The 26,899-nt window shown below is 35.4% G+C and overlaps 2 protein-coding genes across 12 annotated transcripts; one reads left to right on the top strand and one right to left on the bottom strand.

Moving 5' to 3' along the window:
• The first annotated feature begins 328 nt into the window (after nt 1-328).
• Nucleotides 329-9,481, top strand: LOC129565109 (serine/threonine-protein kinase NIM1). Of its 3 annotated transcripts, none has more exons than XM_055439593.1 (10): nt 329-996; nt 5,078-5,216; nt 5,973-6,072; nt 6,157-6,222; nt 6,301-6,346; nt 6,762-6,820; nt 6,896-6,993; nt 7,112-7,277; nt 7,381-7,566; nt 7,676-9,481. In XM_055439593.1, the coding sequence occupies exons 1-10, from the start codon at nt 980-982 to the stop codon at nt 8,530-8,532; spliced, it is 1,734 nt and encodes a 577-aa protein (XP_055295568.1). In that variant the 5' UTR covers nt 329-979; the 3' UTR covers nt 8,533-9,481. The 3 variants fall into 3 exon arrangements, with proteins under 3 accessions (XP_055295568.1, XP_055295570.1, XP_055295569.1); XM_055439595.1 differs by having other exon boundaries at nt 329-475; XM_055439594.1 differs by lacking the exon at nt 329-996 and adding an exon at nt 2,219-2,445.
• A 130-nt stretch (nt 9,482-9,611) lies between these two features.
• LOC129565107 (polypeptide N-acetylgalactosaminyltransferase 5) lies at nt 9,612-25,380 on the bottom strand. Of its 9 annotated transcripts, none has more exons than XM_055439583.1 (13): nt 25,042-25,305; nt 24,662-24,938; nt 16,450-17,146; nt 15,934-16,135; nt 15,366-15,839; nt 15,192-15,268; nt 15,068-15,120; nt 14,581-14,770; nt 14,233-14,384; nt 14,081-14,109; nt 12,291-12,430; nt 11,888-12,121; nt 9,612-11,762 (listed from the first exon to the last, which is right to left on the bottom strand). In XM_055439583.1, exons 3-13 carry the CDS (start codon nt 16,621-16,623, stop codon nt 11,616-11,618), a joined length of 1,872 nt encoding a protein of 623 aa, XP_055295558.1. In that variant the 5' UTR covers nt 16,624-17,146; nt 24,662-24,938; nt 25,042-25,305; the 3' UTR covers nt 9,612-11,615. The 9 variants fall into 9 exon arrangements, with proteins under 9 accessions (XP_055295558.1, XP_055295559.1, XP_055295565.1 ...); XM_055439584.1 differs by lacking the exons at nt 24,662-24,938; nt 25,042-25,305 and adding exons at nt 18,639-18,691; nt 18,761-18,854; XM_055439590.1 differs by lacking the exon at nt 24,662-24,938 and having other exon boundaries at nt 25,237-25,380.
• Nucleotides 25,381-26,899: the final 1,519 nt, after the last annotated feature.

A 26,899-nucleotide genomic window follows, 5' to 3' on the forward strand; every position in this document is an offset into this window, starting at 1 on the left:
AATACTCACAAACACACAGCCCAGTTCAGTTGAGTTCAGTTGATATCACATTCGTGAGCTACCTATTTTTTTCGTCGTCTTCTTCTCTGCTTGACATTCACTTAAACCAAGTGGAATTGACAAAAATGCAGCACCGTTTCATGTTACACTGTTCTTTGATATTTGTTGCATAAAAATGCCTGCAAAACACACATTGCAAACATCAAATGCACACAATCTGTTTGTGTGGTAGTGAAAAAAATAGAAGAATGCGACAAGAGAAGAAGAGAAGAAAAAAACAGAATAGACACTTTCAATAGAGGCAATTGTAAGTCTGACGAAACAGTGTCACTGCGAAAGTCGACTGATCGACTTGAGTTTGTGTGTTAGCACAGGGACTTTAGCAAACCATATGGTTTTCGCTAGTTTTTGTTTTGCTCGTTTTTTTCCCTACTATACTTGGTCGTTTCCTTGTGTTTTTCTCGCACATTTGGATGTAAGTGATTGTGGAAAGAAAATGATATAACTCGGGTGCCTAGAGCCGTACATAGCATTACTAGTCATAATGAACGAAATGAAGCAGAAAGAGCGCAAATCAATTATCATTGGATGATTTGTGCACATTTGCATATTCAAAAATATGTAAAAAGCGGTCATTAGGGTCTCTTGCTATCGCTCCCCCACTCTCTCTTCGTATTGAAATTGATTCGAAATCATATTGAAATAAACTGATAGCATTACCAGTTTATTTATAAATATACGCTGCTGAACTGAGAATGAGTTTGTGGTTTATATCAATGTGGATTAACGAATATATTATTGGTTGTTGCTGTTGATAATAAATAGGCGATTATGATGAGGTCGACGAGGAAGAAAAACAATGACAATATAATACATTTCAGACTCTCACATTGGCAGTAACATTGCAACCAGCCTGTGTGGTTGTGTGTGTGTCAAGATCTATTTATGAAAATGAAGAGAGAGGAAAAAAAACGCACACATGAACACACTTCAGCCGTAAGTTGGAAACCAGTGAATTAAACTCAATAAACACCATTATTCCATTAAAACTAATAACAAGAGTTTTATGGAATAAATGGTATCCCGCTGTCCTTACGAACGTGTGTGTGTGTGTGTGTGAGTGTGCGGGAGCTATGATTCGGTGCTAACAACAGCAGTAGAAGTGAAGTAATAATGTTTTGGATGGCATATTCATCAAATACGGAAAATATTGTCTCACGGTACACGAGCCAACAGAGAAATATTACTTTCGACACATTAAGTGATTTTCAGACACTACGACTGGGTCACAACAACACATATTAATCATAGATTATTATCAGTAATTGTTCCTTTAATTCAGTTCCGAACGCCGCCATCAATTCTCAAATGATATGCGCGCAGCTGTCAATCGATAGCCGCCACCATTAATTATCTCCGTGTCGTGATAAAGTAATAATCGTAATTTAAGAATATAACAACCTATAACAACGAAAGCAAAGAATGTATATCAATTGATTTCCAAGCGCGCATTGCTATAAATAGCATGGGAAGATCGAATGAGAGAAAGAACGATAGCAAATAACAAGAATTGGAGCTCAAAAGTAGAATTACATGTCACCTTGAATGTGAATTTACACGTCCATATCTTAAGGATGTTAAGTGTTTTGGGTCAATTCCAAATTCAATAAAGATAAATTTACTAATGTATACACAACAAACACACGCACTGCATACAGTACATGGCACATTAGGTTTTATGTTACTAAACTACAGAATGTATCTAACCGAATCGCTTGAATTAATTCACACATGCACATTTAGATGACACTCGATCTACTTTTTAATCTTTAATATATTTTTTTCCATTTTGCATTTGAACGAGACAAAGACAGGCACACAAAGAACAGCAAAAAAAAACTCGAGAAATGACGACCATCGACAAATTGAATAAATACGAATGTGATAAGGAAATACGTCATTATTTTTTCTCTCTCTCTTGTTTCGTTTGTTCAATTGGATGAGATCCAAGCAGCTTATGCTGGTGAATGTTCAAAGAGACTACAGCATCGAATCACGTGCAAGAACAGAACGTAAAGCACATTAATACTTATTAAGAGAGCGCTTCTAAAATGGCTTAATTTCTTATCTTCTGACGCAATTCGAGAGCAAGAGAGAAGAAGAAACAACTGCATCACACAAATCAAATAAATGACAAGCCACCAAACGAAGAAGACTTCCATTTATTTGCATTCAGATATGTTGATGTGATAAAGCCGCGCACATACGCCGTTCTCGTCTCGTTTCACAATATGCTATCGCGCATCCAGTTCGACAAATCTATAAAGTGAAAATGAAATTCGCGCATACATTTAAGCAAATAAACAATTCAATTAATCTCGGCTCGGAGTTTATTGTTTACCAAAGCATTCATCAAATTTTGACAAAAACCACAAAGTGAAATATGTAATTTTGGCCAATTTTCAACACAAGTCATTACGGATATATAGCATATTCCATGTTCTGAATTTCGTTTGGTGGTAGATTTGAGGGGAAAAAACTTGGCTGACACAAAAGTGACTTAACAGTAATTTTGGAGCTGGGCTTTTTGTGTGTGTGAGAAAGAGAGAGAGAGAGAGAGAGAGAGAGAATGAGAAAGATAGAAAGCGAAAGGAAGAGAGTGAGAAAATGGAAAAAAAGAAGAATGAGCAAGAACAGCCCACGCATTCATGAATATTTAATTGTGCTATCAAACACAAAAGTGTTTCGGAGAAAAAGAAAAACAATCGCAATTGGAGGAAAACCTTCAAAATCAAAATAACAATAAACTTGTCAGTCAAACATGAATTATGATTGAAGCAGTGCCAATAGACTGAACGCTCGATGAAATAACATAATTCAGTTCAAGCATTTGCATTTTCCTGACCGCTTGTTATTTTTTTCTGTTCTGTGTATTGTGTTGTGTTTTTCATTTAGAAGCAGCAGCAAATTCTCCAGACTCATTATGCTAGGCCGAACGAATAACAAATGATTATATTAAGGCTAATGCTTCGGCATTTCAATTGCACACGTGTATGGTGCTCATTCTTTGAGCATAGAATCCGGCTCATTGTTCGAAAGCAAAAGTAAAACCAAAATAATAAGCCCGTTTTGGTTCGATTGTTTCATAACTTTTTGAACGTGGCAAAACCCCATAACCGCGAGCCGTACCGGAAAGGATATGTTTGGGAAATACAAACACAACATCGTCGACACGCGATTTTCCAAAAACATCTTTCCGTTCGACGATCATTGCTGGTGCTGCTTCTTCTTTTCAACGCTGCCAGCAACCACCGAAAAGTGTGAATGAAAACACGAAAATTAGCGCGAAGAAGGCGCTTATAATTCACACGCTTCCCATTGAAAACACGCGTTTGGTGGAAAACGAAAAAAAAACTAGCTAAATGTGAATGATGGAGCCGCTAGAAAATCGCCACAAAGTGTTCGGTTTGATGGAGCAAACACGTGGTTCAACCCAACTGAACTGAAACTAACTAATTAGCATATCCATAGAGTCTATGCAAATATCTGCGCATCGATAAACTTGATGAACAGCTAAACACACGCCGCACACACTTGACTCTCACCCCAAAGCAAAGCTTTATACAATAAAACTTATGTATACATTCATCGCTTTTTTCTTTTTGGTTCTTTCTTTTCGATGGACTATTTGCTTTTCCGTTTCATTTGTGTCGTGCATTTAGCGTATGACTCTATTTTTTGTTTCTTGTTCTCCCGTCTTAATTGATTCCATTGCTTTCCATGCAAAAAACGAAGCTTTATTGTCGACATCGAAGTTGAAGGTTTTGATTTTGCTTTCAAAAACCCATAACTTTCCAAGTCAAATTGTCGTTCTTTTTTTCTGCTTCGTGTTTTTTCATTCTTTTGGTTTTTTCTTGTGCGAGAAGACCTTGAATCGGTTTGGCTGAGGGCAATGTTTTTCAATTCCCTTATTCACCGGCTAATTTAATGTGGCTGCTGCTGCTGCTGCTGCTGACGACAGCAAACAAAAGTTTTCCAAGTAACAACGGTCATTAAAGTGAATAGAATTAGATTTGTTTTTCTATCAATTATTATATACAATACATGTTACTTGGACCGTCATTCCGTTGACATTCTTACATGTCAACTAATCGCTGACTCAATGTGCCTACTTACCTCATAAATAAGCCGCCTTCATGATACACATGAAACTTATCGGTAATGTATTAGGCAGAAAATAAAATAGTATAAAACATAGAGTGAAAGCATCACATCCCCTTAATTACAAGCACTAAACCAAAAATAAGCTTCCTTTTTGGCTCGGTTCCACCCTCCCACCGGCTGCAGCGTCTTTAAGATGTATTGCTTTGATTTTCGCAGAATGATCGTGATTCTATGCAATTAATGTAATCGCACCTTTAACTTCTCAACCGTAATTGTGTTTGCTTGTGTGTGTGTGTGTTTTTATGGAAAAACATCAAGTCCATTTCGTTTCATTCCGTTGGTGTTTGGCGCAACGGCGACGTTGAAATTAATTTCAAACCAAATCCGACAGTCATCATTGATGGCAATAATTTGAGCTCAGTGTTCAGCTAATCGAAAAACTGCAGTGAAGTATATACCATATATATATATTTCAAGGGTGATGTTATCGGTATGCGGTACACATTATAAAAACCGCGTCAGACTTACACATCCGTTGATCATGGACTGGAAAAAAAACACGAGCTATAAACTTCATTTGTTTTTCGTTCGTGGTTTTTACGATTGTGTTCGCTACTCATAACACACAAGTGATAATCAATTTCGTGTGTAACAAATTACACACAATTTACCCTCTAAATGCAATTATTCCCAATCACGAAACATAATTCACAAAACATACGCAGAGGAGAGAGAAAAAAAACCCGCTGAAATTGCCACACATACATATACGAAATGAGCAGAAAACCATCCCAACCAATTTTCATTTAATGCAATCATTTCGAAAATAAATCACCGTCAATGAAGAAATGAAAAAAAAACCACGCAGTAGGTGTAATAACGTGTTTCTTTTCTGTGTTTCTGTGTCATTTAGGTTTTTTTTGTTCGAGAATCGAATAACCGGAATCGTCGTGGAAGGTGACGAGAGCCTGTGTCAACCATCTCCTGCCGCAATAACACCATATCAGCGACTTACCAACGCACTACAAACCGATCCAAGATGTGCGACAGAGGTAAATTTCCCTTATCAAAGTACATATCATTCAAAGTAAATGTCATTCAGAGTGAATTTCCTCTTCATTTCCCTTCAGCTTTTCCATTTATTTTGATTGAAAATGTGTCATATAATGCCAAAATATGTAGAACCGCCAAATCGATATCTTGATATCGTACTGAATACATACATGTTGTACCCATTGATATCAGCAATGCAAATAGATTTCATTTATCGACATTGGAATTGAAACGCATGGAACGATTTCTAATGATAACACACATTTCGATTTTGCAAATATTCCGATTTACAATAATAGAGCAAAAATATTTGAAAATACATACAATCTATTTTCAATTCAGCACAATTCAATAATGATGATAAATGTGAAATAATCATATTATAACACCACGTGAGAGTGAATTCACACCATTTCAGTTTTAGTTAGTAATATTTGTGCTCTGTTCAGAAGAAGAATAAGAAGAAAAATAGCTCATACTCACTAATAGTTTATGCTATTTAAATACACTTGCCGATACACAACAACCACTTTTACCAAGTCACACTTCATTTGACACATTGTAATACTCTCCCATTGAAATATATATCAATCAAACACGTTCAATTAGTACAATTTAGTAATTATTAAATTGGTATCGCTTTGATGTGATCAAATTTAATTGATTTAATACATTTAGCATATACAAACTGTTGTGTTAGACGCCGTTGAATGGCATTCAATGTAACAAAACAATTTTGTGGTACATTACAATAGGTTGCTTTGGGCAGGAGAATAGGTTTATACCGATTTTGTGGAGACATCGGCAGAGGAAATTTTTCTCGTGTGAAATTAGCGGTTCATCAACTGACAAGAGGTATGATTTAAATTGAATTAACGTTGATAAGCGCACAGTTGTTGTTGTTGCATGAAAGATAAAAAAATCTCTTTTGTTGAACAGATAAAGTGGCGATCAAAGTTGTTGACAGAGGACGATTGGACACAAGAGCCTTGCGAATGCTATCACGTAAGTTGAGTGTAGCCTTTGTGTAGCCTTTGTGTGGCATCTGTACATATTTGAATATATGTTTTAATATTGCCACAGGCGAAGTTGCTACCTTAGAATGTGTGCATCATCCGAATATCTTAAGGTAAGTCGCTTAACCCATCCCCTGTTGAACAATTGAATTTTTTCCCTTCAAAATATTCAAACTATTTATTTGAGCTAATGGCACAATGTGGGCGGTTAACATTCAAAAGATCAAATTACTGTATCTCTCAGTGGAAAAGGGTCGTATGGTAGAGTGGTTTTTTTTTTCAACAGCTTCAACTTTGCTCCCGGCTTAAAAGCCATACAAATGTTTCCATTGCCATTCGCACTCAATTCCAATGGGAAAATGGATAAAATTCTGTCTGTTTGTCACTGATGAAGAGGCGCTAAGCTCTTTTTTGCCATTGGTCTATATAATCATAGTAATTTATTGCTGCTCTCACCTCTTCCCACCACTCACACAAGAAGAAATAAGCGAAATGAACTCTGATTTGATTTGCATAATTTGTCACTAGGTTATTTGAAGTAGTTGAGACTCTTGGTCGAGTTCATTTGGTGACAGAGTGGATTCAAGGTTTGTCCGAATAATTGTTCAATGCTATTGTGTGGATTCGTTGAATTTATCGATTGCATTCTTCATGTTATGAAGGTGGTGAATTATACAATCGAATTAACCAAGATGGCCCGTTGAAGGAAGTTCATGCCGCATTACTGTTTAAGCAATTGCTGCTGGGCGTTCAGCACATGGTATGGAATATTAATTAGGGACACACAATTAATGGATTAAAGGATTCCACTGTTGTCTCTATGTAAAACACACTAATTTTGTAATCTTTTTCGACCCAACGCACAAACACACACACAGCACAATTTGGGATTTGTACATCGTGATATCAAGGCGGAGAATGTTTTACTGGTTGCTGAGAACAAAGTTAAATTGGCCGATTTCGGCTTCAGTACACAGTTGATAAACGGGGCACAGCAACAACTTGACACATTTTGTGGGTCACCTCCTTATGCCGCACCCGAACGTATATACATATATTTGAATTTACATTTTATTTGTTTGTTCATTATATTCTAAGAGGGTATTTGAATTTTAATTATGCGCCAATTTTCTGCACATTTTCACAGTGTTCAGTGATGATTCCTACTTTGGAGGACCGGTGGATGTTTGGGCTTCGGGAGTTTTATTATATTTTATGGTGATTGGAAATATGCCATTCCGAGCACCAACCGTGCCGGCATTGCGTACCGCCGTATTGAGAGGCGATTTTTCGTTACCTGCCACTTTGAGTTTGCCATGTCTTAGATTAATTCGTAAGTTGACATCTTTGCTTCGTTCACAAAATCACAATAGATCAACATGTTTTAGTAATTGGATTTACCAATGGACTTTTTCCATTGTTTGTTTGTTGCACGACAACAGAGCGTATTTTAGTGCATGTACCATCAAGACGCCCGAAAATCAGCGAAATTTTAACCAGCCAATGGATAAACAACCAATATATCACATTAGAAAGCGCAATAACCGGTTCAACCAAACAAACGGCAAATAATACCAAAAAAATCCATTGGTTCTCACGCAAACGTATCATTCACAAAAGCACCGATCTTAGTCAAACCGATGCTAATCTAGTACAATTGTATTTTAACACCAAACGTGCGAACAGCGTTTTAGAAGAGAATTTTCTACATCCGATTAATATATTGCCGTCGTCAACGGATGAAGCGTCAAATGTCGCAGACGGTCAAACAAAAACGAGACGACGTTCGATATTCGGTCATTCATTGAAGAAGAAAATCGGACCAATGGAGGAGAAAAGCAAAAGTAACCTTTTTAATAATTGCACAAATGGTATTGAAGACAAAATATCGATATCACATTCCGATCAAATACAAGCGTTGCGACGAACGGTCGAGTCAAGTTCGAAGCATAATAGCATTACATGTGGTCGCTCCGGTGGCGGTTGCGATGACATAAACGATGACGAGGAGCAAGGTGATTTTGTTATGGCACCAACCAATACAGACTGCCTGGACGGTTTGCATCCGTTGGAAATTGAAGCTCGTTCGATTCTACAGAAGATTGGCATTACCAGCGAAATGCTGTGTCATTCGATTGACAGCGGACCACGTAGCGATATAATTGGAGCTTATCGCATCGTCATTTATCGCTTACAACGACGTAAATTTCTAACAAAGCAACAGGAGCTACTACCAACACCGATCGAACCGATGCCAATGACTCGGCAAAAAAGTGACAAAATGTGTGCCATACTTTAATCATTTTTTGCAGGTTTTGAAACGATAACAAATTACGTCTTCGTTAGTAGTCGTCGTAGTAATAATATGTTCTAATTTTAGTGAAGAAACTAAAACAACAAAAATAACCAATAAAATAATCTTGCGTTTCCTATCTTCTTTTCTGTGACCATTTTTAAGAGACCATTTATTTGAAATTAGAGTTAGGGTTTAGTTTCAAGCCATAGGCTCACTGATGAGCCATATAATCGACCTCATGATTGAGGTTCGACACATTTGTAAATTAAGTAATGATCTCAAGGCATCATGGATTTCGGCCAATGAATTGAACAAAAAAAAAACACGAGCAAATCGAACAAGAACATCAAAAATATGTTTTTCAATTTTTTTTCCTTTCTGGATCTAAAACCAAAATCTAAATTTCGTACGATTTTTAAATAGCAATGAAATAACGTGATTTGTAGAATGCTTGGAACTATCGAACTATCGTATCAATCTTTCTACGGAATAGCAGTCAAGTAACTAAAAAAAAAACTATGTCGATGTTGAACCATATAGGATACCTAAGTCTTTTGGACGTCAGTGTGTGTATTTGAGCGCATTGTCTCATCAGGCCAAGCACTTGAATTTATGTACTCATATTCATGTTCGAGCTTAAAAATTAACCATTTGGAAGGGAAAAACAATTCCTCTCAGCTCACAATTCATTTATGTAGTGAAAATCGAACGAAGAAAAGACAAACGTGCTTTTGAAGATTCATTTATAATCGTTTATCTTCCACAGAAATTCTAAACAAAAATTAAAGTTTTTTTTTAATTCAAATTGGAATTGGATATGTTCTTTGTACTGTGAATTGATTGTTGATTTTATTTTTGGATATGATCGCGAGTGCGATACAACAATTATATAAAATTTATTAAATAAATGTACTATTCCATATTTGTCAACGCCAAATAAAGAAAAACAAAATGGTTTTCATTTGATGCCAATTCCAGGTTATTGTATTCCAGATGGAAATGTTGGAGGTAAGCTTGAACACAAAGATACGTCATATCTAGAAAAAAAAAATGAATGGGAATTCAATTAAAACAACATGATCTTGAGCATATTTTATCTTTATTCGAATTTTATTCATGAACGAATTCTCATCGTTCAATTATCATCATTTTTTTCTGTCTTAATTTCTTTTTTTACGGAAAATTTGCATTCATATTTTCAATAGAATTGCTAATTTTTCTCATTTCAAGGCTATTTTACATTTGTAATTATTACATTAATTGTTTTTAATATTTTTTTTAATAAAAATTTGACTCGAAATATCTTCAAAATTATGCATTCATACATGTGTCATCGCGCTTAGGTGTTTAAATTATTTATCATTTCTTGGAATTAATTTTTATTGCACCGAATTCATGTTATTGTTGTGATATGCGATATAGCTTTTAACAATAGTATAATAATTCATTGCTGGAATCGGACTGAATGTTTGACAGTTTGGATTATTCATATAAGTGATTTATGCAAATCCAATAAAAAATAAAGTTACGATTGTCATTGAGAATTTCCATTTGGAACTGAGTTTTATTGTATGTATTTCTAAAGAAAATTGTTTCAGGATTTATTGGCAATGAATTTCAATTTATACAGTAATTTATCAAGCAAATCTATTGTAGCAATAAGAATGAAAAGAGAGGAAAAAGAAACATGAACGCTCTATTTATTTTCTCTTATTTTCATTCCACTTTCTCGTCATAAACCATAACCGATTCTTATCGCAAATGAAAAATCAATCAAAAGTTAAAACGTTTCACGTCATTCAACTCCAATTGTCAGTTGTGCGCTCTTTATATTAAAAAAAAAAACGTTGGATTGAATCAATATCATAATATAGATTTTTTTTTCAGTTAAACTATAACGTAAGAAAAATTGTAAATCAATCGTCGTAATCACATATTTTCAATTTTTTTTATTCATGCTATAATAAAATTTAGAGCAAATGGATGCATTACGTTTAGTTCAGCTATATTTCAATCATGTCAATGAAATTTCATTTCCTTTTTTCTCTCTTCTTTGTGTCATTTCTCTTCTCATTCCATGTTAACTAAGGAAAAAAAATTCAATAATCGTACATTCATTCAATATATATATATTGTGAATTGACACGCATCACCAGAACATTGTTGTACATGGCTATGCAAGCCAAGAATCGATATAAGAAAAAAAAGCGTCTAAAGAAAAGTTTTCTTTCTGCTAATATCAATGAATGCGCTAATAATCATTTCTTCAAACTTTTCTCTAACTAACTTAAACCAGTAAAACATGCATGTCTCTTTCATTAAATTCATTCACAAGTCATTTGCAGTTAGTTTTCGAGACGATGCTCAAAAACTTGGTCATTTCAAACCAATTTTCTCTTTCTTTTAAATATAATACAATTTGTTCTGTGTAATTAAGAAATTGTTTTTGTTGTAGTTTAATATTTTCTCATAAAATTGCTACATATATATCGATTGATCGTTGGATTTAAAGCGGTGAATTCGCATGTTTGCACTCATTTAAAATTGAATCATGTTACCGTATAGAATACTATACTATGTCGATTGTTCATTTTGTTTGTTGTCTATGTTGAGCCAATTTAATAACCGCTAAAATGTCTCATTTATTTTTCTTTGTTCTTCTGTACAATTTGTCAACCATCTTGTGGCAATAGCTTATCATAGTAAATTTCGAATGTTTTATCTCATGGTTTTTCACAAGTTTTTTTTTCTTGTTTGTTTCATTTTTTGTTTCTCTTTAATTTTGAACGGAACTATACTAGTGAACAGCGGATATGAAAGATTTTCGTATAATTTCTTATAAAAAGGAAGACATAAATCATTAGTCTTTAAACTTGATCCATTTCACTCGCTATCTCTTTCTTTAGAGAGGGTTTTTTATGGATTTTTATTTTTGTTTTTATCAGACAAAAAATCTTTAAAATATTCCCAGTAAAGTTTTTGTAGATAAGTGTCAAAGTCGCTACGGGTTAAAGCACCAAAAGACGGTTCATTCCTCATGTGTGTATGTGTGTAAGAGTTAGGTTGTTTTATTTCGAAATTCGAATTTAGTTTGCTTGCCATTTAAATTGTGTCTTCATAAGCCACTGTTGGCCTTCAGAGTAGTCGCACGGTCGAAGCAACGGCGTGGATGGATCTTCTGATGTGGCACGAGTTAAACAATTACCCGAATTGATGTGTTTAATTGTTTTTTCCTGAATGAAGAAGCAAAAATCATTATTTTTTCGTTGCAAAAGAGAAAATTATGCGAAAAAGAGAAATTATATCAAAACCAAAAGAAAAACCTGTCCAAATTTAGTTTTTTCTCTTCTAAACTTACCTCTTCGTCATACTTCCATTCTTGGTTTCCTTGCATTCCATGACACCGAACGAGTTTCACAGGCCCTCTTGGATGCGCCGCATCCAAGCAGTTGTCATCCGACATGATTTGATGCCGTTTTGTGTATGCAAAAACTTGATTGCCACCCAATCCATGGCAGTAACTGCTGCCGATCGGCTCATTTGCTTTTCGACCCATCGTGTCCAAACAATTTTGCGTTTCCGCATTCTGGATCTGAAATACCGTGAACGAAAAGAACGAAATGTTTAAGAAAAATTCATTAAAAACTAAAAACCATCTAAAAACTGACTTATTCTTCAGAATAAAGAAAAATCTTCAAAAAAGCAAGAAAATATTCTTTCTCGTAGAACAATTCTCTCGGTTAATAGTTTTGCATAATTACCTCTCCGAGGAAATAATAGTCAAGCGGCATTTGACTTTCTGGGTAAATATTTTCCAAATACCAACGGAAGCTCTTGCACTTGAGCCGGTCCCGAAGTGCTCTTCGTTCACTTACATCGCCAGCTGATGCTTTTCTCGCTCCTTTATTTACGACGGAACAATAACAACGACAACAACAAAGAATATTTAGTTTTAATTAGGAAATTTTAATTTAGCACAAGCATTCAAATATGTTTTGACTGTAAAGCACGCGCAGTGATTGCATACACGAAACATGAACTCAATGCAGAATGAGCGTATTTTTTTTATATCAATTAAATCATTTATTTGCACTGTATGTGAAAAAAGGGCGCTGAAACGTGTAAAAAGCATTCATTAAGCGTGCGTCTACAGTCCATGTGCCTTTTGTTCAGCATTCTTTCGAATGGCGTGTGCATAAAATTTATTGCGGAAGTTGAATGTCATTTGAAAGTCATGAAGCATGCCAATTGGAATGGAAATGTTTTATGGTCCCGTCACCAAGCCAAAATGATGCTTTAGTTCTAGTATGGATTGCATGCAAAATGAATGGAAAAAAATGCCTAAATAAATGCCAACTACTACAGGGATGGACAGGGAGTGCGAATAGGATCAACAAACTAGAACAGGTGAACATTTAACACAAAATCCGAAATAGGTTCGGCGTGTAAATTTCGTCTTTGGAACACAACAACAACAACAACAAAAAGAAAGAAAGGGTCACACGAGTGCAAACGGTCTCACTGCAAACATAAAACGCATTTCTTTTGTACGTGTATGTGTGTGTGTGAGTGTGTGAATAAATATCAACCTGGATTAAAACTGTAGTAAAAGTCCGCAAACTCGTCCAACCAAACGCTAACCAAACGAGCATTGTTATGGTTGACAATTTGACTCGTCCCACCTGGAAACGAGTATGGTGTCGCTTTACGAAACACATGCCCTACCCTATAGAGCAAGGAACAATAACAACGACAGCAAAATTATTTGGTTTTAATTAGGAAATGTTAATTCAGCTCAAGCATTCAACACCTACCTAGAGCAAGGTAGAATCTCTAAAATACCACCACACATCCACACCTGATGCCAATCAATTGTATAAAAAAATGATCAAAGAGAGAAAAAAAAACGTTTTTTTTTGTTAATTGTGTTAGTAAAATGATGAACATGATGTAAAAATATTTTATAAATGACCTACATAGCGAAAAATGTTAATCAAATTTATGGAACAACAAATCGGCTCGTTTTTTTCTCGTTTTGTTTTAAAAATTCAGTTTTGCATTTTTTAAATTAATGCATTGTTTGATGAGCCAATATGTGTTTTGGTATTATTTGAAACAACAATAAATCGATAGCCCATTTTGAATACCATACGAATGGTTTGAAAATCGAATTCATCACCAAGCACAGAGTCGGAATAAATGCATAAAGACCAATACAATATATAGATATTATTAGAATAGTAATGGGATTATAAAGCATAATTTTCTCTCATGCTGGAGCTGGTTGACGAGCTACTTTGCCACCGATGAATAAATAGGACCGCAGACACAAACGTATATGAGTTATATTGAAATATTCAACAGAGAGAAAGAGAGTCACAATAGATTTTGGTTAACAAACAAAATGCTAGATATGAAATTTAACGATGACATGAGTCCATGGAACCACCCCAAGAAAAAAAAAACAAATTCCAAATGGTTAATCAGATTCGAAATTCGTTTTGACTTAATCGAAAATGTATGCTATGAAAATCATAAAATGCGGTCAAACCTGGACTCATTGCATAGTAGAACTCCTTCCTGTAAATAACGAAGAATTGCAAAAGACAGGTTATTTCAACGGACATTTTTTTTTTCTTGCTTCGATTCAATCTTGTTAACGATTGAGAGAGAGAAAAATAGAGAAAATAAAAGTGGTGCTACCATTGGTCCAACCAAACTTCAGCCACTCGAGCAGCATTATGCAAAACAATCTTGGCCACACCGCCCGGGAACGTATATGGGCTTTTATCGCGAAAAACGTGGCCGACGTGTGAACATGGGATTATCTCTAAAATGCCGCCACATTGCCAAATCTAACTCGTTGCAATTGGTAGATAGTTGTTTCATTAGTTTTGATTTTGTTTCAATTTGAATAAAAAACGTCAATAAATTGAAAATTTGAAAAAATTGATTTGTGAAACAAATATATGACCGAATCATATGTTGATTCACGATTTTTCCAGTCACTCGAGATCCTGATCAGGATCTATCCGTTTGACCGACACTTACTCTGAATGACATTTCGAGATTTTCTCCTCCCCATATGTCCATGCCTTCATCGTAGCTTCCAATTTCGTAGAAGAAATCTTTGTCAATTGAAAACAGGCCACCAGCCATCGTTGGCGATCGCAGCGGTGCCGTTTTGTCATTATGTCTACGTTCCATTTCACGCTGAGGCACACGATACCATCGGAAGTTCCTACAATATGACTTTTTCATGTAGTATAAAAGAAATTCTCCATTTTTATCGGCTTAAATTGAATACATATGTTATAAATAGCCATTCCAGTGTACAGAAAGAACATACATTTCAAATAACATACAATAGGGGTTTACTTTGCAATTGCGATACATTACAGAAGTGAATGATACTAGTCTCGCTTTTGCAGACACTTTGGAATTCATTTATAACACTTCAATCTAACTCATTGATAAAAAGAATATCAATCTTTTCTATTTTCAAGATTTTAGCTGTGAAAGTATCGCTGTTACTTACAATTTCCAGTTGAAACCACCCCACGTTTGATCGGATGCCGTTACGTATTCGAACTGAAATTTCAGAAGGAAAAAAAAATTGAGAATTATTGCAAGAAAAGTCAAAGTTTCAATACTCTATTTACCGTATCATCTGAAATGACATCTATGATAGGACATACGACGGTTGTTCGGTCTTTTGCGATTCTGGTTAATAATGGCTCTGAAAGTTGTAAAATGAAGAAAGAGATTGGTCAGTTTTTTTATCATTAGTGAACGTTCTTTGGAAACAAAAAAAAACTGCTAGATTGCTGACTTACCCAGCCAACCTTCGGTACATTCACAATGCGCATCGAGAAATGTGATAATTTGTCCCGTAACATGTTTAGCTCCTAATAATCTAGCTCGTATAAGACCTGAGCGTTTTTCTGTGCGTAGCACAAATGTTTTGACCGGTAATGTTTTCACATAGTTTTCTAGTTTACGGCCTAAATAATCGCGTTCACTAGCATCGTCCACCAGAATAATTTCCTTGAGTAATGGTCGCGGTGACCGATTAATAACACTCCATACAGTTCGCAGAAGCGTTGTCCAAGCTTCATTGTGGAACACGATCACAATCGATGTGGTTGGCAACTTGGTTGGGTAATTCCTTAATTTACAGTCGGGATTACGAACATCGGACAGGCTTCTATTTAATGAAATCATATCACTAGCCATTAAATTGAATTGATTTTCCTTGAACTTTTCTTTCATCAGCGCTTGCTGTTCCCTCGGTATGACCACCGGTTTACCTGAAAAAATCGAAAAAAAAACATCCAAATGATGGTAATTTAAGTGTGCTAAAATCAATTGGACATTGTATTTGTATGTAACTGTTTTGCATACCCATTTCGCCAGGTCGTCCGTACACACTTGGAACGATCGGTGCCGAACGCCATCTCTTTAATTCAGTAATACGATATGTTCGCGGAATGGTAATGGCCCATTCACTATCTAAATTGTTGTTTGTGTCTATCTCATTATTGTCTACAATTGGATCATCATCCTCGGCAGGTGCGATTTGTTTAGACGCGTGCGCATGTGAAATCTATACGATTGGAAAACGAAAAGAGAGAGAGAGAGAGAAATAAAAACGTGAATAATCAGCGTCAGCATTAGTGAGATTGAGTCACGTGCATGCAGCTCAGGCGATTAAATCAAGTCGTATTCGATCACTTTAATCACTTCAATTCAGAGACGAGTCGTGATCGTTTAGCCAGAACAGCTGTTACCTTCGCACAACACATTAATGGCTAATGTTGCATTTTTTTTTAAACCACAAACGACCGATTTCTTCATTTTAGTCACTCAAGTCTAGACACATATTGAACAAAGGAATGAATAAAACAAATGGAATCTTACCTCAACTTCGTATTCGCCCGCCCTTCGGCCTGTATTCGAACTGAATAAATCGACATAGTGCATCAACACCACCACATCGATTAACAGCCAGACGATAGATGTCAAGATTATAATTCGGCATGTATTTGATCGAACTTTTCCTCGAAACATTCTTGATAGTGTCACATTTGTCATTATTTCATTTATAAATTGGATATTAATTTTGGCTTCTTTCTACCACTTACTCTCTATCACTTTACGCGCACAATTGACCTTTTATTTTACTTTAGATTATTATTTTAAAACGATGAGCATTTAGTAGAAAACAAAAACATCAAACCCTATTACGTATTCAACTATTATGCTTTTTTTTTCTCTCGAAAAAAAAAATTGTACGCGTTATTTTTTTCCGCGTTGCGTTGTAAAAAATTAAAATACGAATTTAAAACTAAAACGCGTGAAATTGGTTGGGCTTTTTTTTTGTATGTATTTTTTTGTTGATGTTGATGCTGTTGTTTATGTTATTTACACTTGGCTCTATGGATTTTCTTCATTTGTTCATGTTTGCCGCGCAGTGCGTTTTTCTGTCGATTCAATTTTGTGTGAATTATTATGTACGTGTTCCTATTCCACCTACAATGTTCTACTAATGCCTATGACGTGCTTCTGCATGTGTACTCATGTTTTCGTTCGTTTTGTTTGGCTGGTGTTGGTTTTGCTGCAAAAAAGAAAATAAATAACGTTAGTTTGCTCAACAGATGAAATAAAATTCGATAAAATAAATTCGTTTGAATATATAGCTAGAAACTTAATTGCTAGAATAAAAATGCACACGTAATCACTTTTATCGATATCGGTTATGGTGTGTGTGTAAGTCTACTATTCTTGTTGAAATGTTTGAAAATAAAAATCGGCTCGAATAACAACTTCAAACGCTTCGGCTGCATTTGCGGCCTGATATTCAATTTATTTCTATGTTTTTCGTTTATTTCGAAGATTCCCTAGTTTCAAGTTGAATCAAGTTAAAATGTTGAAGTAAAAGATTCTAAATTTATTTTGTACAACGCCCGAGGAAATAGGCAACCATTAGCCATGATTGTGAGCACAGTGTGGAATTGTAGAGACGGTGTGGAATCGTAGAAACGGTGTGGAATTGGTGGAGATTAACATGTAGAAATAATTTGAGCAGTTTTACTTTGAACGATGAGCGTGACCGAATCGGTACCGATGTGTTCATACTGAAAACATGACTCATCACACATTTAAATACTTGAAAACTGTGGTTATCTTTATCAAATCGATATATAATTCATTCGATCATAAGCACAAAGAATACGTTGATACGAATCAATCTTCTCATTTTTTTTACTTCTGGTTGTTTCTACTCCGTTTCGAACACCATTTATATCTCCATTTGGAGGTATTTACTTTTCTAAAGCGTAACAAATGTGAAAATTTAATATTAGATTTCATTCGCAACAGAATCTCACTATCGACATCCATTATGTTCTCGTAACGAAACCACTTTGTATTGTGCTCTCTCGTCATTCAGTTAATTGCCAACTGAGAGAACCTTTCAACAAATTCGATGATGATTTGAGATTTTGATTGAACGAAGCAAAATCTTATACACGAAGTATTTACAGTTTTTCCATGGGGCAATTCATTTAGATCTATTGTTCGAATGGGTTAAATTGGGTATATATCATTGATAGTTGCCACCGTTACATCACAATTTAAGCTTTAGAAATGGAAACAAAGCAGTAACGAAAACAAACGTTGAGCTTGTTTCTTTCGAAATATGAAGAATCTTTCAACGGCTATGAATCAGTGTTACATATTTTCCTTCTTTTTTTCTCCAGCACAATGATCTTGTTTCTAAATTTAGTCATTTTGCCGTTTGTTGAATACAACGGGCGGTCCGTGGAAAAACCGGGCATTGGAACGAAATGATTAATTACCAAAAATTATTCAGCGAGTTTTATTTGTTTTGTGACAGTTTCAATTAACATCACAACCAAATTCGAACAACATTTACACTGCGGAGTGGAACATAAACACGATAAAAAATGGACGGAAAAAAATGTGCTAAGTGGAGCGTATATGGAATGAATAACGACTAGTAGTTGTTCATTTCTTTTCATACAGGAAATTTATAAACACGGCTACTTTATGGTCTTTACGATGTAGCTTTGCACAAAATTTCTTGCCTTTTTCCTACTCGGCACACGTCTTATTTGTTTTCTATTTCTAGTTATTGATTCTGTGAAAAGAGAATTCACTTTAAGAATATCGACAATAGAATGCTTAAGAATGGAAAGCTACTATTTACACTGTTCAATAAAATAAATGACTGTATGTCACAATTATACTGCTCAACATTGTAGCACTCGAAAGAATGACTACAATGCTTTGTACTTTGCAACTGATTGCTTTTTTTAAAGTAAATTCGAAAGTGAAACGAGACACGCGTGGGACGATGCTTTGCACAGATGGTTTGCGTCAAATACGTTGAAATTTGTCACTCCTAAAATCCGAATCTGCGCCAATAATGGATGTAAACACGCATCACGCCTCGATTAATATGGATTGATAAGATGGAAGAGATTCTGTGAACGTCTCTTCCGCGTTTAAATATCCAATATTTATTCAATTGTTTTGTGAATTCATTGCACAAATGAAAGCGAAAACAAAATGAGCACATCACACTGCCTCTCCATACACACCGTCATTATTGAAGCTCAATGATCACCTGTATGTTCGTTTTACATTTCAATGTGATACATTTCAATTAGACCCAATTTCTAATTGATGAACAACAAAACGAATAAAGCATCAGGCAATTGAAGTTACTTTCCAAATCATACGGTAATTTATGCTCGGTGTTCATGTGCAAATTGCTCTATATGTACCAAAATGACGAATGAAAAGCAGCTAAATAAAACAACGAAGCAAAACAAAGCGCGAGTAAAAACAAAAAACAGAAATGAAAAAAGAAAAAAAGAAAAACAAGAATGAAAACTATGCAAACAACATGGCAAAACAGCAAAAATCTGTGTAATTATGGTAATTGGGCCAATTGTCTTAATGTTTGCTTGTTGCATATTATGAACAAAGTGTAGCGAACGAAGCGAGCTAATGCCAAGTATGTTGTGCGAACGCGTATGGTGTTTGCAGAAGGCGCGAAATGTAAAGTGGAAATAAAAGTAGAAAATATCTGGTGAGAGATAATGTGCATCGGAGTATCTTTAGCCTCACTTTTTTCTCTTCCAACCAAAATCGAATCTCTCATCTGTTGCGATCGCACGGCAATGAATACACCGCAATTGCGGAAAAACGGTAGATAAGTTCAGCTGTCAAGATCGTAATGGCGCGTGTGTGTTTCTTTTCCATTTGCAGAGATTTCATCTTGAATTTGAATTTCAATGTCGGCTGGCAAAAGCTGACGACTCGCATAGGAATCACTTCAATCAAATTAGCGGAAAAAAACGCCGTTGAAAAATCCAAATCTCGAAGTTTAATTGAATATTTTTTTTGTGTGGATTTTGTGCGAGTATTTAATGTCATGTCCGATGTATGTTTCATTCCCATCTCTGATTCCATGTACAACATGTGATAATTGCACACAATTCCCATGCTTACAGAAGATAATAAGGAAATTTACATGTCATCTACACTCTCTCTCTCTCTCTCTCTCTCTCTCTCTCTCTCTCTCTCTCTCTGTCTCTCTCTCTCTCTAATGATGCTTCAATTCCGAATGAATGTAGCAAAAACAAAAAGCGTGGTGAAAAAGAATTGCTGCATAATGTCACACGGAAGAATGAAAACAGGTACAGCGCATGTATACACGAAAAAAAGAAGAAGATGCATACGTACTTTCGGCTTAAGGTCTATGATTATTCAACGTGTTTTGCCACGTAACGGCGTTTCATTATTTGGTTCACAACGAATATCATTACCATGTTTGTTCTTGTTCGACGTCGTTTTACTACATGAATGTAGTACGTCAGCAGTGGATAATAATGAAAGAATAACAGACTCGTGTATAGAGGTAAACACTGAGTTGCGAATGAAAAGAAAGCACATCAACAGGGAAAAAACACATCGCTTATGTGTTGATGGTCGGTGTTTTCGTTGATGGTTTTTTTTCCAATTTTCTTGTACCTTGTATAGCGGTCGGTGTAAATTGATAATCTTGAGATTCACATGAATCTCTTCGGTCTTCAGACAAATGACATTTAAATGATAAGTAATTAAGCTACCGAAGCTTGTCGACCACGGTGAATGGGAATAGAAAAACAATCAAGCCAGGCCAATGATCTATAGCCGTTGCCCAGCCCATTTTCAATGGCCATTGCCCAATATCACGATTTCCATGAACATTAACGCATTGTTCCCATGCTTCGAATCGAATCGAATCACTATTGTCACACAATACATACTAATTCAATACGGAACAATAACAACGGCTATATATAATCTACTGTATTGGTGTTCTGTCCCATTCATCATCAATTTCAAAACGATTGCATTGTTTTCGGAGTGCAATTTTCCAAGAAGACAAAAGCGATACAAAACATTAACACCAAACGATAAAATGTTGCAAAACCATTGTACGAAGGTTAATGGTATGGTTTGGTGTAATTATTTGGTCATTTCAGTTTAAGCGTTGGGTGCTTTTTTTATATCGCCTTGGAAAACATTGTTTTGTCTTCTTTCTCCCTCCAATAAATGACTCATTTTTTGTCGTCAATGTTCAAAATTATAACGGTTATGGTGACACTAGCTGTATGTTCTCGATTATTATCGATAATACGAATCATTTTTATTATATAGATAATAATGAAGCGAAAAAAAAGAATCATTCGGTTTTTTAGCACCAACTTGCTATCGAATAACATTTTGTTTGGATAATGACAAATGGCACACCTCTCGCCTTAAACGAAGCGTATTTTATCCGCTTTGTCATATCGATCGCATTTCATTAGACGTCCACAAACTTTCACTTTACGATCATATTGCCAGTGTTCAATAGGTATATATTGCATATACAATCATTTTTTTCGTTTGCTTTTTTTTCTCTTCGTGTCAACTGTCGAATTGAACCGAGTAGGCATATTTCTTTTTTTGTTTGCTTTTTCTTATTATTCAAACAACTTTCTATCATAGTGGATATATTTTCATTATCGTGTCTGTGTCTCTAAACCACTACAGCCATAAATGCGAAACATGATGAATGCTTTCAGTTGCACAGGCGAAATAGAAAGAAAAAAACACCAAACACACACACACAGCGTCAGTTCAGTGCCATTAATGGCGTTGGTTGTCTTTTCATTATCATATTCCTCGTCTAGATTAAGTTTGCATGTAATAGATTTTTTCTTTCTCTCGTTCGATTCCTGTTCCGAGAGAGTCAGCACTTTTTCTTTGCTCTGATATCTAGTTACATGGAAGTTACCAGTATGAAAAATGCTTCCATATTAGCAGCAGTCGCCGCCACTACCGTAGCAGCAAGACATCATTATCGTAAGTGCAATCAGTTGTGCGGCATCAGCGAAATATGCTTTTGAGATGCCGGGCAAAAAGAAACGTAACCGCTAATTCACATTGAAATAGAATTAGTGGTAGTGTAAGCGTACAATTAACGAAAGAAAAAAATTGTTAAATAAACAATGAAGTTAAGAACGGCGAAGAAAAAATAAAGGAACAGCACACACACAAACAATCATATTCAATGAGCGCGAAAGTGTGGGATTGTATGAAAAAAATGCACGGCGATGGCAAACTGCACCAGCCGCAATTAAATTTTCACAGTGGTTACGAAGACGTCTCACATTCTTGCTACACTGCTTCTGATATGAAATTCATGTGGTGGTTGCTGAGTTTGTTTGTTTTTTTCCGTCGAAGTCAGTCTACGATTCAGCTCCACTTGTACATGTAATTGAATTCATTTTGTAACGGTTCGCTTCATCGTGTACTGTGTGCAAACACGATGATTTGGCTTTATTTTGCCGCTTATTCTGTTTATGGCATTTTTCCTATTTTTAAGCAAGGTTTTTAATTATAATTTGTTTTGGCGTGTTTTGCTGAAGAAGACGACGAAAGAGAAAAAAAAATAAACTAAATGGAAAACCTCAACTTCGTGCAGTGCATGCACTTCAAAGAACTGTACTTCATACGGTACGTTGGCTGGTAATTAGCAAAGGTTATATCTTGCTGCTGCTGTGAACTTGCACTCGAACGCATATGATTGCAATCGCAACACACAATGACGTTTCCTATGTAACGCGAATGTGTAACACATCGATTAATGCTTTTAACCGCACAGATGCCTCAATGCGGTTTTTGCATGTTTCTTTTTTTTTCGATTATTTCGCAAACATTATGCTTTCAACAACATTTTTTTTTTGTAATAATAATAATTTTTTTTTGATCCAATGTGCACACACAATTGCTTGCCAACAAATCATCGGATGGATTTTATATCGTTTTTGGGTTCGGAGCACAGCCGATTCGAATACGGTTGTTTCCGTTTGGTGTTCTTCGGCTTTGTTGCATTATATCCATATATGAATGTGAAAACAGGTTTTGCAGTCCATTTCGCTTTATGGGTTTTACAAGTTTAAAATCACAGATTTCGCCATTCACCACTACATACACATGTCGAATGAATGAAAATAAAGTAAAATGATTAACTCAACACCATTTAATGAATTTCGATTTCCAAAAACGCAAACGACCGACTCAGGGTCGGTAATTGCGTGCGTCAAAATTGTTCAAATACATCTGTTTTGTGCAATTGTGTCTATTCATTTTCCTTCCAACGATAAACAATTGAATTTGAAAATGAAGGTCGAGCGTATCGTTATTATTGGGAGATATATTTTATTTGTTTTTTTTTTATTATTATTAATTAATACTTCGTGTAATTAATTTTGCAAGAAAGAAAGAAAGAAAAAAAATCTGTTAAAACTGCTCAGCCATAAATTTGAATGCACTGATTGTCTGTGCATATTTCGAATCTGTATGCTGCATGTTGAAGTTATCGCACAAAGACTTTCCGATAGCCCGATTATGATGGCATCTTGTTGTTGTTGCTATGCTTTTTTGCATTGCAACAATTCACTATGTCAAAACATGTTATCTTCTTTATGTGTTGGTTATTGCTTATATTGTTGTTGTCTATGAATCAGTGGAGACCAGCCGGAATTCATTTCAGTATACTGAACAAATATGATGGCTCTTGCATCACTTGCTCATCATTATTTCACGTTAAATGTGTTGGTTTGAATCGGCAATTGAACGCATCGAATTGAAGATTCAATCAGAGACAGCGTTGAAAAACGACGAAGATGATACAGCGAGAGAGAGAGAGAGGGAACACACACACACACTCCGAATAACCGATGAGTGAGGGAATTATTCACAATTTTTGATTGTGTATTGAGCTCAAGAGCGAACGAACAAGAAAAAATGCAAGCACTTCTTTGATTTTTTTTCTTCTATTTTTGGTGTGTAAGATGCGCGATTTACAGACATTTATAATATTCGATGCACATGTTGAATTCGACAACCAAAATAGACAACGAACAAATGTGGAAAAGTAAACAGAAACACTTGGAAAACGCCAAATATGTTAAAAATTGAAAGAGCGGAGAGGAAAAAATCAACAAATTCTTCGCATTGTTTCCACCATTTGGGTAAATGTTGAGAATCATTCAACCGAACCAGATCTCAACTGGCAGATACGCTCATTTTTTTTACGTCTCTCTCTCTCTTTCTCGCTCTTTATCTCTCTCTCTCTCGCTCTAAAGATGGGCATCATAACTATTAAACGCACCAAGATTAAACACATTACAATGGGATTGAGTGGAAAAAAAATGAATAACACGAATAAATTGAAAGGCACAAATCGACGGAGCAGGCCAAATATAGCGAAATTTTTTGTACTAAAATGACCATAAAAACACTTCGTTTGGAAAACAATCATAGGACCGGAATCAGAGGGATTTCGAGCGTAAACAAAATGCCTTCCTCGATGGAAAATAAATCATTGAGCATTAAAACATGCACCGAAAAAAAAGCAACAAAATTATCAACACACAAAAAATCTATTCACTTAAGGAGAAAAAAAAATGAACGTGCTACCGCTACGAGAAAGAAACACTCAGAAACACACAGTCGTTTGGCAATAAAATCCAATTGCTACTTTCTACACCCAGCAGCAGCTCACCATTAAGTTTTTAAAATTGTCTCACTTATTATTAAAATTCACTGAATGAACAATGGTATGTGTATACACTCTCCGGCTACGGTGGCAGTAGCCAGTTTTTTTTTCTCTCGATTTTACTTGATTTTGCTCTGATTCTATCTGATTACGGTCGCACATCGAATAAAAAATTCAGTATTTTCACTATTGATTCTGATTTCTTTATATAGTTACATCTCGCTAGTTGACTCGTCCGAATAAAAAAAAACAATTTGCACATTATCGCATCTGGCTAATGATGCTGGAATACAAACGAACACACGATTCACAAGAAAAGTAGCGCTTACACATCGCATTTATTTGCTTTAGAGTACAAAGACATTGCAAATGTTTGTGCTACGTACGTATTTGCTTCGCTCAATGAATGAAACTGATGTGATGAATTGAAACGAAAAATGCGATAATAATTATGGATATTTTTCGGTCGAGCCTCTCATATTTAATAAATTCAGAATGGCAAAAGTTAAACAGGAAAAACAGAAGATAAATTCAACCAAAAGCAAAACGAAAAGAACAAATTCTGTTTGTTCGTAAAACACCTGTAAAAATAATGTACACGGGCCCAGTTATTCAATTTTTATGAAGTTGACAAACACGTCGCACTTGCAGAACTGCCACCACATCGCGTAAATCATCATCAATTTCGTTGATCTTGTTGCGTATGTGGTTTCCCTTCCGTGTATGTATACACATGAATTTACGGCTTTTTGTGAATGTTCAATGTGTTCCATCCAAATCTCTGTGTATTGGTTTTTTCTCTCGTTGAAGACGTTTCACATTTTGGACATGTATGCGGTGTTTGACAGCTGTTCAATCGCACGGATTTGACAACCCTGCGCACATTGCCGTACTGTCATTTACATTTGTCAAATTCCAGTTGGATTCGGTAGTTTTGTGAATGAAGACATTATGTTTCTTCTGCAAATTGAAACGAAACACATCGGATTTGATTTTTGAAGTAAATTGAGATGGATTTTCTTTGAATTATGCCAATTTCAACACATTTTATAGAACAAATTCAATCTATTTAAGGAGTAGATCCAAACTTCTGCACGTTTTGAGCTCTATCTATGCCTAAGTAGAGTAATTAACTCTTTTTAATTGTATGAATTCCCGATGAAAGCGAATAGCATAACGACTTTTGCACTTTCGTCTGAATGAAAGGGTCTATCACGCGCTAAACTGAAGTATTGATAAGCAAAAGATGCGACCAAAAGGTTGACTCAATGTTTTTAATCTAAAAATAATTTACATGAAAAAAGATGAATTACTTTGAACTTGGATGATGATAAAATTATACTCTTAAAATGTGTTTACATAGGGAGTTTTAATCATTCGTCAGAGTTAAGAACCCATTTGATTTTTTTGGTGCTTCGGTGAAAACTGTTGTTTTCAACAAGTATTGATTCATGCAAAGCAGACACTTGCTCGTGTACTACGCATCATGTAGCCGCATGTGACAAATTGTACATTTTTATTTAAAAAAGAATGTCGGTTCTGTCCAAAATATGAATTCTGCGAAACATTTGCCCAATTTCTTTCAGAAAAGGAGATAAAGGTTTTGCTTAAATCGCCGACGAATTCAAAACTATCACACTCCATGCTTCGGTGCAAAGAGTGAATTTCATATCATTTTGTCACACCATTCTGTCATTGTAACCGAGCTGATTTGCACAGCATCATTGCGACGCTTTGTTCTTCTGTTTTCTCTTTCGTTTCATTCTTAATTCAATGTTCTACCGAAACCAACTATTTTCGTAGCAGCGGTGGCCGAGGCGGTCAATGCACAATCGAGTGCACGGTGTAGTTATCTCATGGTCACGAGTTCGAATCGCAGTAAGTCGTTTATATAGTTATATAAAAATTCCCTTTCAGATGCAGAAATATTGTGTGGCCCTCAGTGTTAGTCTGCCTTCGCCAAATGTAAGGCGGACGCATTGGGGGCTTTGCACGTAGAGAATGGTTGTTTGTGAGGAAAAAAACCGTATGGTTTTTTTTTTCAAATCAATTTTTTTTCTCACCTTTTTATTGTTTTTTTTCTAATCATTTTAATGATTAGTCAACCATTTTCTTAAATAAAATTCTTCAAAATAAACAAATAAATTTTTTCGCACACTCGTTTCGCATTACATTTTCATTTGCTGTTAGTTTTAAGCTTCTTAACATAAACAACACAAAGAGAAAGCAAAAAAAAAATGTTTT

This window comes from Sitodiplosis mosellana, unplaced genomic scaffold (assembly GCF_009176505.1).
Source record: "Sitodiplosis mosellana isolate CC-2019 unplaced genomic scaffold, AAFC_SMos_1.0 Smas_scaffold_2, whole genome shotgun sequence".
In the NCBI taxonomy this organism is placed as follows: domain Eukaryota; kingdom Metazoa; phylum Arthropoda; class Insecta; order Diptera; family Cecidomyiidae; genus Sitodiplosis; species Sitodiplosis mosellana.